A 19,344-nucleotide genomic window follows, 5' to 3' on the forward strand; every position below is an offset into this window, starting at 1 on the left:
TACTTCTCTCACAGTTCTTCGCCTGACATGCGCCGAGACGGCGCTTCAGCACCCGGGAGTCCTGTTACAGAAGGATAGGAGGCAAGAGAAGAAGAAGATCGAGAGACACTGGCTGCTGCGTGTTGTTGCTGGTCAGCCATCTTGACCACGCTAACCCTACTCGTGTATATATTGTAAATACATCCAGTCTTACTCCCAACATCCCCGTAACAATATATTTGTGATTCAATCGCTTTTAAATGCGAGAGCATTTTTTTTTGGCAACCCTACCCCACTTTTCTTTGTCTATCTGGCCTCGATACGGAGAACGCCCATAGCGAAGTAAGAAAATGCAGTCGTTACGAGGATTTGAACCCGGGTCTAGGTCACACACTTGAGAAGGGGTGTTGAATGCGTGCGAAATGTAGAGCGGAGGAGCACTGCCGCCGCCGTGCTATCATGATATCGATGCGCATGCGGGGCTCCCGCCACAAGTGCGTGTTAATGTGTTTGCAATATAAGTGTATATATATATATATACAGGGTGTTTCAGCGAACACTTTCAACATTTATGTAAGGTTGCCTGTGGCAGATAGTCCAATTCTAGTTAATGAGCTGGTCTACTCGAAGAGGCGGACATTACTTGCACAACAAATTGAAACTCATAATCGACTAATTAACAAAAATTCACAAATTAAGTTTTTAACTAATTATCTGATGGCCCATATTGCAATTTACAAATTGTAGCCGTGGAGTTCGCAAGGCGGATCCACTTGGAATTAATTCTCAGGATGACGCCCGTTTCGAGATAATAATTCCCGAACTTTGCGGTGAAATGCATTGGCGATCCAGTTAGTTTTGTGCTTCAATGCATAAAGCGACATTTTGTTAAGATACTAACTGGAACGTCAATGCATTTCTCCGCAAAGTTCGGGAATAAATATCTCGAAACTGGTGTCATACCGAGCATTCGTTCCAAGTGGATCTGCCTTGCAAACTCCACGGCTGCAATTTGTAAATTGCAATATGTGCCATCAGGTAATTAGTTAGAAATCTAAGTAGTAGATGTTTGTTAATTATTCGATTATGGATTTCAATTTCTTATGTAAGTAATGTCCGCCTCTTCGAGTAGACCAGCTCATGAACTAGAATTGTGCTATCTGCTGCAGGCAACCTTTGAGAATTTTTGAAAGTGTTCGCTGAAACACCCTGTATATATATATATATATATATATATATATATACAAAGGAAACCGTTGACGGTTGGTGAAACCTTGGCAAGAAAAATGAAGAAAAAGCGTGAGAATTCAGATCGCCCATTAGAAGAGACAAAAAACATTGAGGTGATTCCCTACTTTCATAAAATTTCCCATGGACTGAAAAGAGTGTCCCAAAAATTCGGGGTTAACTTGGTGTTTTCTGCCCCCCGAAAGCTTTCTGGCTTTTGTGCCCGCATCTCCGCCCGTGAATGATATTCAGCCTGCAAAACCAAACACCGAACAGAGTTCACTAAGTGCGCGGTGGGAGTGGTTTATTCAATCCCCTTGGCTTGTGGAAAGGTATATATCGGCCAGACTGTGCAATGCTTAAATGAACGCCTTAGAGAACACGACAGCACGCTACGATCGGGTACAGGAAGCAACTTGGCATTGCATGTGAGGGCTTGTGACCGCTGCTCGACTTTGTTTCACAGTACTAGCGTCATCGGCAGGGGGAAGGCCAAGCATGAGCGTGAACTACTGGAAGCATTCTTTATCAAAAAGAACGAGCGGGTTTTCGTAAGCGACCCTTCCGTTTTTATCACGGAGAAAGAGTGTCGATGTTTATCAGGGTTATGTTGAATTATTTCATGTGGCTGATTGGCTTCTTCTGCACGTGCGCTTGAACAAGAAAAGCGGTGTTTAAAAGTACGTGGATGCTTCGAATAAATCAGTTATAAGTCCGGCGACTGTGTGTGTGTTTTCCTCGCTCTGGTCCTGCGTCTTGGTTTTTATCGCCGCTGTTTTTCGCCTTAGAACATAAACCAACTAGCCCAACAATTCACGCTTCTAGTCATCACATGCACGGCTCGGGCGTAGAGGGTCAGAAGGTCTTGAGTGACGCACGGTGGGTGTGGCGGTGAGAGTAACAGAGTTAAACAGACGCACCATCACGTTCCGCTCAATTGGCTGTAATAAAATTTGAATAAAGTATATGAGTGCGGTGCGATTGTTCTCGCATAACTTAGGCAATCATCGTGTTAGGGTTCTGCCGGACGCTTTACTGTAATACATATTTTGGCCCACGGGTATATTATATACTCTTTACTTTCTTCACATTTGCCGTTTCTTCTTTCGATTTCTTTCCTTTTTTGTGATCTTTAGGTGTGCGCCTCCTTACCCGTTCAGTTCTTTATTATTGCATCACAACAGTCTTTCATTCGAGTTTGAACATGTTGCTAGTTTTGAATAAGACACACAGTTTTGAAGTCAGAGAATCGCAGCCGCCGTGTTTAGTTGCGCCTCTTGGTTGACGTCAATATGTGCCTTTCTTGATGCAAAGGTTCGAGACTGTGTCAGCTGGCGGGTCCTTTTGCGTCTTTTGTCTGGCCAAGTATCCTCAGATCCAGGAGAAGGTCAGGCAAGAAGTAAACGCAGCATACGAGAAACATGTGAGTGAAGTATTTCTCGTCCTCGTGAAAATGGGAGGTTTTAACTCATGCATTGCATCGGCAATAACCGAAAGCTACTTGCGTTCTCTTAGATTTACATGTATTTCCTTTGTTACTAATGGCTGTTTATTTATTTACTTATTTATTTATTCAATATTTATTTATTTATTTATTTATTTATTTATTTACTTATTTATTTGTTTATTTGTTTGTTTATTTATTTATTTATTTATTTATTTGTTTGCTTGTTTGTTTGTTTGTTTGTTTGTTTGTTTGTTTGTTCACCCTCACGGCATTGTGGAATTAGAGAGGTGAGTGGGTTCTACAAGACACAACGATGAAATATATATCAAACTTATACCGCTTGTACACACAATATCTTTTTCAATTATGGGGTTTTACGTACCAGAACCAGGATTTGATTATGAGGCACGTCGTAGTCGGGGACTCAGGAATAATTTGGACCACCTGGTCTTTACCGTGCGCTTGAATCAAAGTACGCGGAATTTTCGCATTTCGCCTCCATCGAAATGCAGCCGCCATGGCCGGTATTCGATCCCGCAATCTAGTGTTTAGCAGCCCAAACCATAGCCACTAAGCAACTACGGAGGGTGTACACAACATTTGCTAATTATACAACGTTAACTGAAGGGTTGGTAAATACAGTAATAGAACATGGCATAATATAAGTAAACTAAAGAAACAACTAACATTAGTTCGTACAAACGTTTGAAGCGAGAGAAGATAAATGAGATGGGAAAGGCAGGGAGGTTAACCGGAAGGTAGATATGCAGTTTGCTACCCTGCACTGGGGAAGAGGTAAGGAGAGACAGAAAGATAAAGAAAAATGCACACACATAGAAGGAGAAGGAGATCAGAAAAACACACACGCACACACACAAAGGAACTGAGGAGTGTCACAGTCGTTCAAGTAGGTCGCTTGTCCGGAGGAACCTCAGCAGCGCGCTCATCCCCTTCTGGTGTGAAGACCGCGTCAGCCAGCACTATAAGATCGTCTGCTCAGAAAGCGGCCGGTCGTCGAGGCGCGCCAGCCGTCGTCACGAGCGTCTGTCTCTGGGAGCTGTAGCGGGGACAATGACACAAGATATGTTCGATTGTTTCCTCGCTGTCGCAACTATCACAGGTAGCACTGTCAGTCATTCCGCTGCGGCAAGCAAAAACATTCCTAAAGGATACTCCAAACCGCAGTCGGCAGAGAGCAGTTGTCTCGTTTCGGCAAAGTCCAGATGGAATATGTAGTCGGAGGGATGGGTCCAAGCGGTGCAGTCGAGTACACCGGAAACCTGGCGTGTTCCACATGGATCGAGTTTGCTTTTATACAGTGCCAGCTAGGCTAGTGCTTGCAGAAAAATTTTTATTGTTATTACTGGAAGTAATATCAGAGGGAAGTTCATCTCATTCTATTGACGTGCGTGGCAAAAATGAGTGTAAAGAACGTGTCGCCTTACATGCACAAGTTCTAACTTTGTGCAGATGATCAGCACGGTGAGATAAGTAATATGGTCGCGACTTGAGTTTCGTGTGAAGAGTATAACGTTGTGATACAGTTTATGAAAAAATGAAAGACAAGAAATCCTTCGACGTGTTGCCAGTGGCTGGAGAACCAGATTTTATTTCACTGAAGACAAACTCGCAGTACAGTCTTGTAAAGTATAAAACGAGTTTCGTTGCTTTGGATTACTTCAAGGGAATGTGTTAGGTTTTCGTAAAAGGGTTCCCCTATAGCTGCTGAAAATTATTTCTGCCGTAAGAATATTCAAATTTCGCCCGTTGTAAGTAATTCGATATACAAAATAAAGTAAATATGCAAAAGCGCGCAATAGTGAGCTGAATAATTATATACATTACATATTTGCTTGCCCAGCTGTGTATTATCACATGCAGAAAATCAGATAAGCGGCGACGTGAGCAGCCATGCATGTGGTGCCATTTGCTGTTGTTGAGTTTAACCGGATCGCGGCAAAATATTTACCGCAATGACGGACTATGTGCGACACAACGGCTAACGTTAAAGTGTCGGCGACAGAATAAAGATAGATGTACACCGCAGTGGCTATTGACGCCTTTGCCACCGACAAAATTTTATCGAACAAATGACAATGTTCAACTTGATGTTCAATAAAGCGCCACCTGATGACCCTAGGTGCGGATGCTATCGTCCACGTCTGCGGTGTCCCGGCATTCCGTGAAGTGCAAACGATACTTAAGCACCCGGGCTAAATCTTTATCCTATAAGCGCCTTTGAGTGATGTACTTATCGCAGTGCAAATTAGTATAGTGAATCGATTTTGGCACGATGTTCAAGATTGTTACCAAAGATTAAGGAAGTGCGTCATTAATTAGGATACACCGACAGAGCCAAGAATGCGATAGCAAAGTATTGAGATCCTTGATGCGGATGTAAGTGCTTGTCGAAATATTTAGGTCCGTACTAGACAGCTTACGTGCACTGAAATTGAAACGGTAAAAATGCCTGACCCTATTCAGTCAGTGTATAGCGATGGAGGTACGTGTACTCACGAAAACGGTGTTAAACGCTGGTCGAACGGCAATACTCAGGCAAAGGAGATATTGGCGCTCTCTTCTACCTAAGAGTGCACATGTCTTTCAAAAGACAGTGAACACACTACACTTATAAAAAGCTGCCGCAACATGCATATGCACAATTTGTATGGTTTACATAAACCTTTAAACCCTGCCCTAATTGTTGGCTGATGACCCGGTAGTGGCATTTACCAACTTGTTGAACTTTTTTGATAAAACTGTTTATTTACATCGACTGTAATGTAACGCAGTTCTAGCTGCTTTCGCATTGCGTTTTAGACTGTCTTGTGACCGGCGCAGCGTGGCCTTAGTCCTCTTTGCGTGATTAAACGCGAATTAACCGACCAACCAACGTATTAGTGTGCTGTGCTAAATTCCTGCCACACGTTTGATCGCCCGACCTAAAGTCATGGACCTCTCATATTCCACCTCTGCAGGGTGGCTTCACCTACGACACCATCAAAGACCTCACCTACACGAAGCAAACCATCGACGAGACACTGCGTCTGTACCCACCGGTCTTTGCGTAAGTAAACCAAAGAGATCGAATTATCAAGTGACGAACTGGATTTTACTCATTCTGTGCAGTGACCACAGGAACGAGGAACGACGAAACAGTGCAGCATGATTGCTGTCTATCAACTTAAGCTCTATTCCGAAAAAAAGAACTTCCTCAAAAATGACAACCTCAATGGACATGAAGAAAAAATTTTGGTTATGGTCAAGGCTGCCGTATTTTATCAGATTTTTTCTTAATAAACGCTTAGCTGATAGACAGCGCTCGTCCTAAGTTCTTTCCGTAGTCCTCGTTCGGCTGCTTGCTGCTCACAATCGATATCGGCAGCAGAGGAACCAAGCGACCAGTGCAATAACCTTAATGCATAACGCACTGCGGCCGATGTTTTTAAGCATCCTTAAATTTTAACCAGCGCATAGCTGAAGCATGACAAAAGAACTTACTGCCGCAACCATGATCTTCACCTACATTGCCACTGACGTTGTTTGAGACTGTATGTTGATAAACGAAGCTTGCGCTTAAAACATTAGTGATCTACGCCGTCCATAGAAATGTAGGCAGCGCACGTTTTAGATGGTGCACTGTAGCCGACAATCACGAAATTTCGCGGGACGCCACACGCCAAACCACGCAATTAGCACTACGAACACAGTTTGAATAAAATTTGTCATTAGAAAACAGTGATTTTTCGTGAGAGAAAATGACAACATTGCTTTTGCCAATAGTAAAAAGCCTGTTGGCTACGGTGACAACTTACTTCATGCGCCTGGTAGGCGACAAAACAAAGACAAACATGACGCTATTGTTTCTGTCTTACTACTTTTAGGCAGTTATATTTATCGATCTTCTATTTAAGATACCTTAAGTATCAATTTAGTGTTTGTGGAACAACTGTTGACTGTCAATAATTTAATTCCTTCACAATATTTGAAGCTGTACTGATAAGCTTGTTTCATTATTTTATTCTTACACAATGAGACTCCACTAGGATTTTCATACCATTATTTATTTCTCTAAGGCACGTGTAATAATTATATTCGCTTAGAATGCAGATGATCTTTATTTTATTTATTTATTTATTTATTTATTTATTTATTTATTTATTTATTTATTTATTTATTTATTTATTTATTTATTTATTTACAAGGTTTCTGCTGCCCTTAGAATAAGACCGTAAGAAGGAGTGGGCACTGAGACAATGTGTCTCTGGTTGAACAAAATACATTATAGCACACTGTAATGTTATAACAAAGTGTTGAACAAAAAAACAACACTGTTAACACACAATTGGGAACATACTTAGAGAATACAAATGAATTACACAATGCATAACGTATACTGAAAGATGTGCTAACGTCAGAACAACAAACAGGATTAGAACGGATAAGTTGACAAAAGATTCTTACAATTGTTTCAGCTGCGCTGAAAAAGAAGGCACTGTTGCTGCATCCACAACATCGCTCGGGAGACCATTCCACTGACGTACAGTTCGCGGAAAAAAAGAATGCTTCTAGGTGCTAGTCCTGCAAGAAAATTCTTTTAATTTCTTTGAATGATACGCCCGCGTGGGTCGTCGCGTAACTTTTTCTATGTATGAACTCGAGGCAATGCAAAGCTGTCATAGTTACAAGGATTCCAAGTTCGCTGTTTGAAGAAGAGCACTAAATGAAGCATGGCAACTGTGCGAGCGAAAGATAAAACGAGCGGTTTTTCTCTGTACGTTCTCAAGTTTATCAATATTTTTTTAGTGTACGGATCCCCAACTACTGAGGCACATTCCAAAAGGGGACGGATATAGGTTTTATTAGACAATAATTGTATTTCTTGAGTCGTCTGGCGTAGAGACCTTGTTAGTTATCCAAGTTTTTTCATGGCTTTCTTTTCTATAAAAGCGATATGGTCATTCCACCGGAGGTCTGAACTGATTATTACACCTAGGCATTTATAATAATTTACAGCAGTAAGACAGCGAGCGTTAATCGAATACGGAAAAGTCAGTGGCGCCTTCTTTCTTGATATTATCATACGAACGGATTTTTTCTGCATTGATGCTCATTTGCCATTTTTCGCACCAAATATGTAGCTTGTCTAGAGCACTACTTAATAATTTCTGGTCATTAGGATTATTTACCTCATGGCAAAGGATGCAATCATCTGCGAACAACTCCCTAATTCCTTTTTTCCCCACTCCTGCTGCTAGCTTCACATCAAGGAAGGCTCCCTGCGATTACCACTACAAGGATATGATTATTCCGAAGGGTGTCAGCATCATGGCCTGCACTGAGCAAATACACAGGGACCCTCGATTCTGGGACCGGCCGGAAGAGTTCGACCCTGACAGGCAAGTGTCTTACATTTCATCGCTTTTCTGTTTCAGTGAGGAAGTGATAGTTCCTGGAATTCTTCGACACAGACCACAAAGAAAATATCAGTACGATGATGTAAGAACATCCTATTCCCTCGACTGCTCAACAAATTCTTAAGCAAGATGAGAAATAAATTTGCTGTGGCACAAAATACATCTCTTGTATTGCAATGAGCAGATGAGCAGATTTCTTATACTTTGAAGAAAACGCAGAGCTGATGAATTACTCGGAAAGTTGTCACACGAAATTTGGCTGTCTGGATTTGATCAAGCTTCTGACGTGTAGCCAATGTACTTGGGCGAAAAAAACGTAACCAAATTTGAAGGCATAACTACACCATCAAACGTTTTGCAGTGGTGCTTTATTAAACGATAGCTCCTAATATGACGGAATGAATGTTTATCTAGAGCAAATTGTTGCTTATAATTCGATAAGCTTGTGGGAAACATCGATACGGATTGTGTTTTTTAAATTTTCGTTGATCTAGAAATACTGAAGAACCCATGGCCCAAGCAGGAGGGGCAACATAAAATCACGATACGACAATAAACAACAGTGAAAATAGTAAACATGGTAATGAGAAGCAAAACGGCAAATTGCTGCAAGCGCAAAACATCAACGCAATAGTAAAATATTACATTTATTGACACTACTGGTAAATGGAAATCCATAAACAATGTGCACAATATCAAGCGAAATAAAATGCAATGAAGAGCTAATTAAACAACCAAGCGAAAAGCAAGCAAAGGGCGGGAGGAGGGGGGGGGGGTAGAAAGCAACTCAAGCAGTAGCATTCTACTTTCCACACAATAGGCAGCCAGGTGAAAGATATTCCAGTTACTAATTGTTTGCCAAAAAAAGAGAGCAAAAGGAAGTAGCCGATTTTCTAGTAGTTGACATTCCCGGCCAAGCCGGACGCATTTCGATGGGGGCGAAATGCGAAAGCACCCGTGTACTTAGACTTCGGTGCACGTTAAAGGACCCCAGGTGGTCCAAATTATTCCGTAGTCCTCCACCAAGACGTGCCTCATAATCAGATCGTAGTTTTGGCACGTATAACCCCAGAATCTAATTTTAATAAAGAGAAATATTTGGAGCTGTTTGGGCCATGTAATGCGTAGGGCTCATAACTGGTGGACCGTTATGGTTAATGAATGAGTGCCAACAGAAGGGAGGCGCAGTCGAGGAAGGCACTGAGTTTGATGTAAAGTTAGGCGTAATACAGTGGTAGTTGGAAATTGCTCGGAGAAGCCTTCGACCTGGCAGTGAACGTAAATAAATGAATGACCGATGATGGTGATTATGGCAGTGGTGATAGGATAGTCTACATGCGCATGGAAATTACCAATGAAGACTACGGCGTTTGGGCATTAGCGGAAGAGCCTGTGTAGATGACACGTTTCTGGAACTATCATCTGCTAAGCAATACTCGATGAGGCTGCGACCGATGCATTGATGACCACCCGTTGTTATTCTGTTGCTAATTTCTCCTTACGGCTCCGGAAATTCTCAGAGCTGAGCGGTACTTATTGTGTCAAAAGCGTAGCCGTTTTGGGCGAGTTGGCATGTCATGACTTTCAGGCTTGTAGCGCAGCTCAGAAAGAACCAAAATGAAGGTGGAAGGGCTAATGAAATAGAACGGAGAACAGGGCGAGCGCTCACCCTGTTCTCCATTCCTTTTGATTACTCCTCCACCTTCCTTTTTGCTCGTTCGAGCGGTGCTACAAGCCTAAAACTTATTGTGTCAACGACTACAGGACGAGTCACATATTCGTTAGGCACAACTGCGGCCTTCTTTATTTACCATTGTTTGGTTAAGCAGTTGCTCATAGATCTTTTATGCCACCCGTAGGACTCAAAAAAAAAGCACAGAAGAAGAATGGTATTGAGGCAATATTCGGAGGCATAGATGAAAAGAAATGCATGATTAAATGCACAAATACCTGAAGTACCTAAGAGCATGGAGAGGTTAAGAAAGCTAGCGACGAAGTATAGGGTCATTGAAAATGCAAACATACAAAACGAAATCATCAAAACCAAAGCGAGGGAAACGAAGACGGTGAATTGATGACGGAAAACAAGAGAAAAAAATGTGTGCGAGCCCACAGTGGGCAGTGCCTATCATTTTGATTCCCGGGGTGGCCGTCTTAGGGTCTAAACAGTCAGCAGCTGAATTATCGCGAAAGAGCGAGACCGCTGTAGGCTGCAGGAAATTACGAAGGCCCTTTATCACATTCTAAAGAAATGCCAAGATATTCACCAAGCAAGAGCTGTAGGCTACGTCCACCATTCAGAAGCTCTCTGGTTTAAAGCTGCCGGAAGCTATAACTGGTCAGTGGTTAAGATGAAGACAACCGACGATTAACGTATTGATTAAAGATGAGCATTGAAGAGACAGGGACAGGTTAATCACAGCTGTATGCAACTTTACGAAACAAAGCCGTGATAGGAAGAACACTAAATTGTGACACGCAGACATAAAAGTAGCTCACCCAGGCTAGCTGATTGTTATGACCACTCCGATTAGAAGGGGATGCTATTAGCAATCATCTTGAAAGTGCAAAGGAATGAAATTAAGAGAAAAATACTTGCGGTAACTGAAAGAAAATTGCGCTACAGTTCGAAGTAAGGTCAGGATATCTGAAAACACGGTGTTATGGGAGAAAGACTGCCGATGTCGACTACACATAAGTATTATGTCACAATGGCGTAGAAACCACAAGGGATCATTTGCTAGTGTGTTGGAGCATTAGTACAGAGGTAAAAACGAACGTAGTTACCCTATTCCCGGCCTTGAATATCCGGTAGGAAAGTTGAATGTACATTCGGGGTGGCAAAGACAGCTGCAGTATTGTTTATGTAAAGGAAGGAAACACACAAATGAAAAGACATTACTTTCCATGGCAGTAAGCATTTTTTAAGGTTCGATGATTATTTAAATCCTTAAGGGCATACAGTAAACTCAGAAGGAAGGTAAAAATAATCAGTTTGGCGGCATCAGCTGTCACCCCGTTTCGAACTGCGTGCCCATATCTCTCCGTCCATCCATCTATCCAATCCCATCCCATACCACCCACCCGTCCATCCGTCCGTCCATGCACTCACCCACCCACCCACTTACCCACGTATCGTTCTATACGTACATTGAGTCAACATGCCATTTTGAGTGGGGGAAACGTTCTCAAATGCTGTGTTTCATATTCCGTTTTCGGCAGGTTCTCTCCGGAGCAGAAGGCGGCCAGGCATCCCCTGGCCTTCCAGCCTTTCGGCGCGGGGGCCCGTAACTGTGTGGGCATGAGGCTGGCTCAGCTCGAGATGACCCTCATTGTTGCCAAGCTTGTGCACAGGTTCCGGCTGCACTTGGGTTCCAGACACGCAAGTGTGAGCGACGCTTGTGCTTGGAGAAGGAATATACTGCTTTTTTTAAGTATTCTCCGAGTGCGAACAGCTGTTGTGTATATACAGTTAGCGCAACATGTCTATATGACCTTGAAAAAAACATGGCGCTTTTTCGGAAGCTATACTTGCTGATAGAGGGACGCACACAACAAGCAAGGCCCATAGATGACAAAGCGAAGTACAGGTGTTGTTTCCTTCTCGTTTTCTCAATATCTTCATTGTTAGTGTCTCCATGTTGCCGCTGACTGGTGCTTCTACAATGTTTGCTTGTGAATTGTAACAGTGGAGGCATATACAGAAGAAAAGGCGGAGGGTGGAAAAGTCGCGACCTATGTGTCCGAAACGGCAATAATTATGCCTTTTCCCTGACTTCTGGAAGTAGGGAGGCGCCTGTGCTTGCCTCGGGGCATTCGTTCACACCGACACTGCTGTGACAGAAGGTGCGGCTAGACAGTAAGAAGATTTTATGGAAGGCATAGAAATAGCCATAAATGATGCAGAATGGCTGCAAAAGCAATTTTTAGGCTCTTACCGGTGCCCGGGTAATTCCTGTTGCTCAACAAGCAGAGCTCTCTGGCGGCTGTAGAATATAGAACATTATACATAATTCTTTTTTTTTTGTTATTTTGAGCCAGCAAAGCTCTGAAAGAGGCTTGTGTGGCTGGGTTATAAAACAGAGACATATGCAGAAAAGGTCTATATATTGATGTGCGCAGGAACCACGCAGGAATATGCGTGCAACACTAAAATCTTTTAGCAACACTAAAATCTCGTTGACATTATTTTTTCGTTTTTTTTAAAGAAGTCGTTTGCCTTTTGCCTAAGTTACTGTCTACGCGTTCATTTCTTTCCCAACAAACGTGCACGGGGTTAGATGGCACGAAAGCTTTTCTTACAGCGAAGCTGTATATGCCTACGCGAAACGCTCCGGGTCCGACCACAGAAACTCTCCGGCGGAAATAAACCTATCGAAAACCTATCGAAAACTCGCGTCTCGTTCACTTGCTATATACCAAAATTGGCGTGAAAGGGTACGAATGTATGATTAACATGACTGATGGGTCATGACATCCATAACGTCACATGCTCGTCAGTTACGTCACGTTTAGCGATAATAAAATCACGTGTGGCGCATACCCGCATTGGATACGGGGGTATGAGACAGAGGCAAGAAAGAAAGAAGGAACGAAAGGTAGTAAGAGAGAGACAAAAAAGAAAGAAACAACGAAACAAAGAAGATAAGAAAAAAATCACGTGTGGCCCATGCCCGCATTGGATTTGTGGATATGAGCCGCCGAGACCAGGAGCGGGAGAGATCTCGTCGGCGTCGCGCCAGCACCTCGGCAGGGGATTGGGCCCGGGATGCGGAGCTTCAGGCGGCAATGGCGGGGCGATCCGGCAGCTCCTGCGGACGAGTTAGACAAATACGTAAGCAATAATTGAGGAAGACTTTAATGAACCGTCGGGATTAACCGTGGGGTGCATGGGTGGTGAATTTTTTTTTTGTTGTTGTTGCTGGTGCTTTAAAAGCGAGGATTTCTAGGCGAAGCACCTCTGACATTGTTGACCGTGGCTGCTGCTGGGTGCTGCTGCTGTCTTGCTGAATAACTAATACAGAAAAACAGAAGAAATAAATATGGGTCCAAACTGTAAGGTGGGAGGGAATCTCTTTATTCTTGCGCAAGAGCCGATGTTCTGAAGCCATGCGCCACAATGGCATACATGCTTCTCCTACCAAAGCCAAGAAGCCATTTATTGTCACGTGCGTCGCGCGGCATATGTGCGCCAGAGCACGTTCGTGCAAGACGCCTATGCGAGTGCACCAGTTTCCATTTGACCAAAGACGCTGAAATGAAACAGACGAATAATGCTCAACCTTACCACTGTCTTTCGTGTCGTAACTTTCCTCTGTGCTCGCCTGCCCTTGATATTCTTCCCCTCGACAAAGATCAAACTTTGCATTCGTCCTCATCACATCACTGCGTCCACGTCTCATAGTATGCACTGGCATGAATTGTGGTCAGCATTTCGGCATAGAAATATGATCGGCGTCGTCCATAAGCATAAACTTTGCAGGGCATTCAAGTTATGACCTGTGCGGTGCGAACCAACCTAAACATTGCATGAAGTTATACGTTGCAGAAACTGACAATAAGAACAGCTGTACGCATCGCTTTTAGTTACGTAACATTTAGTTAACCGCTTCAGGAAAGCTTCGCTTCACAAATATTTCAAGGGTGCGTTGTATCTGCATAATTGTTAATTTATGAAGTAAAGTAGAGGTTGGCGCATTTAGCTGGCACTGGCTACTCCACCTCGGAGAGAAAACAACAAAGGAAGCATAAGCATTGCTCCGAAAAACTCAATACAGTCTGATAGCTCGATCAGACATGCAAAGTTAAGAACACGAGTAGGAAGAAGGCGTATAGAGTACCCTCCAGCTAAGAGGCTCGCACATATTGATGCTTTTATAATGATTTGGCGTGGTCAAACGATGAAATGTAATCAGTAGTACACTGATGGCATCAGCTAGCATTCAAGTGTATCCGCAGTAACAGTTTGCTTATACAATTAAGTGCTTGTGTAAGCAAACAAAATAATTAAATTATTTATCTCCCCGGCATACCTTTAGCATAAGTAATCAGGTATGCTCTAACTAGAGAGATCTCACGCTGGAGGCAACGTTTCGGCAAGGGAATTGTCTTCGTCAGGGCCCTTAAGACGAAACGTTGGCCGAAGCGCGAAACATCTCTTGTTGACCGCTTTTAATTGTTTCATCATCACCTTCTAGTTAACATGTACAACTAACTAACTAACTAGAGTGTCATATTTTATCTCGCTGCTTGCTTCTCATACTGCAGGGTCAGTTAGAAAGGAAAACCGAGTCCATCATCGCTTCGCCAAAGAATGGAGTGTGGGTTCGAGTGGAGAAGATCTGATAGTGGTGGCAATCGACGTCGCTCGGAAAAAAAAGAAATCCAAAAGGAAACGTGCGCGGGTCGCCCTTTTCCCACATCAACAAGTATCTCTGCGAAAGCATGGAAAAAGGAATCTGCCAGCAACGAACACCTCTGGTACCTGGTGGTGTTGAAATGCCTTGCGATCCCAGCGCCGCATATTCTGACGTCTTTCGGGGCTGTCTATATGCGCGCGGAACATTTAATAAAGCCATTACTTTGCAACGACATTCTTACCAGAATAATTACATTCTGGGATTTTACGTGCCACAACCACCATTCGATATTATGAGGCACGCGATTGTAAGGACCCCGGATTTATTCGGACCACCTCGGGTTCTTTAACGGGCACCTAAATCTAAGTACACGGGTGTTTTCAGCATTGGACTGTCTCAGTCTCAAGTCCGACTGCGCAATCAATGCATGTAGTGTAGTGAAACGTCTCGCCCTACTGAGAGAGCACGTTGTTTTGCCTAAACAAACGGAATAGCTTGCTTTCGTATTGTCCGAATACCTCCGCGCGGGGTCCCACCTCCCACCTTACACATGTAGCCGGTTACCTTCAAAATTTTTACCATCATTTCATCATGTCAGCGCTAGCCAATGGTGAAGAAACTTGTAAAATAGAGAAACTCCAGAAAAATATACAAATAAAAAATAAAGTTAAAGGTCGCTCAATGAGCGATGTAGCCACGCACAAAAGATGCGTGCGGAATATATCAAACTAGTACTGCGGTAATCCTCATGGCGCAGGAAATTCTGCAGTTCTGATTTCCACACAACGGAGTTGCCATATAGAATGTTTCTTCACTTCGTGTTGTCCAATAACTCTGTCTCGCTCACCGATCTGCCAGTCCCTTGTTTATCACAGGTGGAAGAGCGAAGGCTCCAGACAGTTGATGCACCCGGATTCGATCCCCTGTACCAGGACGAATTTTTCCCTTGACTGCAAAGCTCGCTGTTTGGAAAATGCGGATGTGTTTCCTTTTTAGCTTCATGCTGCAGCTGAAGCTAAACAATTTTTGCCTTTCAAAGAAGGTGCAATTTAATTACAAGAAGACGGTTATATTGATCTGAAAGAAAATGCATGGAGGTAATAGTCTAGATAAGATAACAAAAGAGGAATGGAGTTTCGCAGATCTAAAGCGAATAGCCGCTGGCATTAGCGTGATGCAATGTGTGTCAAGCAAAGGAAAACTTTGTCGAGGATGGCAGAAGATTGGATGATGAGTTAGGAAACTTTGCAGGTATAGGAGGGCGTACAAGCTGACGGAAGATAAATGTAGTTCAACAATGGCCTAAATCTGGCCTGTTTGTACATACTTGAGCGAAGAAGGTGCAAGTGTGACCGATGCATCGTCTCGAAAAAAAAATGTCCGGGACTAATAAAGCGCGAGATTTTCGAAGCTTTTGCTACCCTCAAGAATGATGAATCATGCGTTAGGGAGCCGCCGTGCCTTTGCCCCTCAAAAAAGAGCTGCCGTATCTTGAATGCTATTTGTAAACGTGTTCCGCTCTTTGGTGCTTGGTGATGCCTGTTTACATGCTTACGTAAGCCTTTCTCTAAGAGGAAATATTATGGTGGCTAGTCTGCGTTCCTATCTGTCGTTCCGTATTGTCCCGTTTAAAAAACCCAAAGTATCTGGATTGTAGCTGGGAGTGCCCTTCGTCCGGTGGTAAACATCAAATAAGAGGATGTTGAGTAACTCTGAAAACGACGACAATAGGGACGCTGGCTGTCACTTGGAATTCACAAAACAATTTTGCCAACGCGCCTCCAGAAGAGGCGGCCTAATTTTGATTTTGTCGACGAAGTGCCCGAACGCAATAAAAGACACGCCTTCAACGTTCTCTTTCAGGAGCACACGTGCGGTCGAAGCTCCGTAGGTAAGGAATTTAGATGCAATTGCAAAAATGCGTTCGTTACTTCCCGTTCCTAAGAAAAAGCAAGAAGACAGACGGGAGCTCCTAGCTAAATATCTTAATAGATAGGAACAGAGAAATATTTTTTCTCGGCAACCACCAACTAAATATGTGGAGGATTGTTGCATTTAAGAGGAAACAATAACATGCAATGACTGTCCTAACACGAGTTTTTATTTAGGCCGCCACCTTTTTTAAGAAAGTCGATGAAATATTGCTCAAATTCACCATACATAATCTCAAATGCGAAACGTTGTCTCTGAGAACTGGGGCTTCGTCTGAGAAATGGGGCTTCGTTTGTAGCTTCGTGCTCCATTCAGGTGGATGACACATTTTGCCTTTCATAATTGTCAAGTCCGCAACTCTGTGACTCTAATCCTTTTGTGAAGCAACGTATTTAGTACCTGAGCAACAACGAATCCTAGAATTTCTCGCCGAATTTGTGTTCTCCAGAAATCAATGGTCCATAGTTGAACGATACAGTGCCTCTGAGATTAAGGAGAATGTGCGAATAATTTATTTGAATGACATTGGAAATGTTCAAAACTATAGGGGGGGGGGGGGAGGGGGGGCGGCGTATCGGCAAGTTTTGCACTAACTAAAAATTGTTCACAGACCAAAAGATGGCATGAGCTGGTATGAAACACGCTCGGCGAACAAAACACATTATGGAAACATGCTTAAAAAGTCAGTGTAAAAACGCAGTGAACATAACTTGCCCGGGAACGAGGAGGTTGAGGGGGACGAGAGAGTTCGGTTGGTCACCTACCAACACAGAAATTCCGGGGGCTGGTGTATCTAGTAGCTTATTGTACCATATCACAATGACCTGCCACCTACCTCTCCCTGTATCTCCCACTTCCCCTTACCCCAGTGAGCAGAAGCGGGCTAGAGACACGCTCTCATGGACCACCTCTCCTGTTTTCTCGTCACTAAAATCTACTCCTCCTTTCGGGGTGGGGACGCGCTCGGTGTGCCGCCCCCTGGCTGCGCCACTGATTACTGGTCACGCCAGCAGTGTGCTCGCGGTCCGCGTCGCCAACGCCAGGAGTAAGAGGAACGAAATGTTATCCAGACGAATGGACGAAGGCACACACAGTGTTTTCAGTGTTTTTTGCACCACGGTTTCCAAGGCCTGGTGAACCGGAAAACGTGTTTTCGTGCATCTGCTCTTGAGAAAAGATGGTCTGACAGTGGTTCGGAGCATACCGCCGTCACTTGTACTTCGGTTCCCGAAGAGGCAGGACGCGTGTCGAGTGCGCTCGTGAGCAACGCTTTGAAATGGGGTTAACATTTACGGATCCGGTGCCAACAAGAGGTGCATTTCCTCTCGCATTTACCGCTAAATCGTCAATAAGCGCTGTGTCTTCGTTCACTTCTGCCGTCCTACGTGCTCTCTTGCGCTTAACATCAAGTCACTCATTCATTTTGCGCTCAAAATTATCGCTTCGCCTCAATATTTATGCGTATCATGATAAGCCTATTTTCTTGTCCACTGCAGGACGAAGGCCTCTCTACCTGCGATCTGCAATTACCCCCGTCTCACGCTAGCAAGAGAGGGGTAAATTAACAGGAAATTACTTACGTTCTGTCCGGAGTCCGGTCTTCATCGAGGCCGGGTCACTTATGATGCAGGCCGGACCCACGCCGAAACGTCAGTAGCGTCCTGTTATTTCTTCCTACGTGATCCTATTCTTTTAAGTATTTATGTGCCTGCTCCTGTGATTCTATGCTTCACTGATATATATATATATATATATATATATATATATATATATATATATACCACCTGAGCGGCTTCCCACACTTCAAACACATACTTTTTCCCGTTTGAAGTTCCTAATGCTAACATTAAAAACATTTGTTCAACACGAAGCAACTAGAAACAGTTCAACACGCGCGAAGCCACTCATAAAACAGAACCAAGAAAATGGCCTGCATCATAGGTGGTTTAACGGGCCGCATAAAACCAACAAAATCAGTCCTTCCAAGTCTCAGGACCTTTAACACAAAACTCGATGCACTTGAACAGTCATGCCCATGAACTGGAAAACCACGGTAGAGAATCGGCAAATAGTAGAAGCGCAATGCCTTTAACCTGCATGCTGCACTTCATGACAAACCGAACCGAAAGAAAGGTTGGAAGTTATAAAAGTCATGGTGTAATCATGTAAACAGGATCGAGTGCAAGAAGCACTATAACGACAAAAGAAACCATGAGAACAAGATATTTTCCATCGAAATGCGGAGGTCCATGAATGCCGTTGCTGCCATTCATGCACGGTGTAAGAAGATAGGTGCTCCGACGGCGCGCCCGCGCTGGGGCGATAGAGCGGCCACTTCGTGTGACCGGAAGTGAGCGCCGCCGCTAGGGGCAGCACGTGTTCAGGAGGCCTTGGAGAAGCGGCACAACAGTGGATAATTTACGACCTCCGTCAGCATTTAAACACCCATACCTAAACATGTGAAAATTTTCATTATTCAGACGCCAAATCGTGAGCAGGTAGAAGATTTCATGCCACTTACTGTCAAAATACCGTCATTTCCAACACAAGAGAGACGCGTCGTCTGCTCGAGCAGACGGTGCGCTGCGCTTGCCGCTGCTCGCCGCATCGGAGTCAATCGGAATGACGGCAGAAATATAAAGGGACGTTCCTCCAACCAAATAGAGTCGTTTTAAGCAGGCTAACGACATACATGCATCGAAATAAAGCACCTCTGCCGCGCATGCCCATAAAAGCGCCAGCAAAGCGAGCGAAAAAGTGGCCCCCAGAACAGGTGCTGCCCCTTTCGGCAGCGGCGTGCGTAGAGTCACACTAAGTGGCCGCGCCTCGCGCCGCCGTCGGATCACCTATCTTCTTCCACCGTGCATTATTCATGCGACCTCGCGGGAATTATTATAACCGTGTCACTGGCAAGTTCTTTGCAAGTACCTGAGCACCCCACCACGCCACAATTGTTCTTCGACATGCCTTGAAGATCTGACCA

General features: G+C 43.9%; 1 protein-coding gene across 1 annotated transcript in view; it reads left to right on the top strand.

Moving 5' to 3' along the window:
- LOC119453378 (cytochrome P450 6B5-like) overlaps positions 1 to 14,656 on the top strand; it is a 45,541-nt gene extending 30,885 nt beyond the window's left edge. Inside the window, exons 10-14 of the mRNA XM_037715421.2 lie at positions 2,521 to 2,629; positions 5,632 to 5,720; positions 7,912 to 8,052; positions 11,293 to 11,458; positions 14,338 to 14,656. Of these exons, the coding sequence (XP_037571349.1) occupies positions 2,521 to 2,629; positions 5,632 to 5,720; positions 7,912 to 8,052; positions 11,293 to 11,458; positions 14,338 to 14,415 (583 nt within the window). The 3' untranslated portion in view covers positions 14,416 to 14,656. The remainder of the gene's footprint in view (positions 1 to 2,520; positions 2,630 to 5,631; positions 5,721 to 7,911; positions 8,053 to 11,292; positions 11,459 to 14,337) is intronic.
- The last annotated feature ends 4,688 nt before the right edge of the window (positions 14,657 to 19,344 follow it).

Source organism: Dermacentor silvarum, chromosome 5, assembly GCF_013339745.2.
Source record: "Dermacentor silvarum isolate Dsil-2018 chromosome 5, BIME_Dsil_1.4, whole genome shotgun sequence".
Lineage (NCBI taxonomy): Eukaryota > Metazoa > Arthropoda > Arachnida > Ixodida > Ixodidae > Dermacentor > Dermacentor silvarum.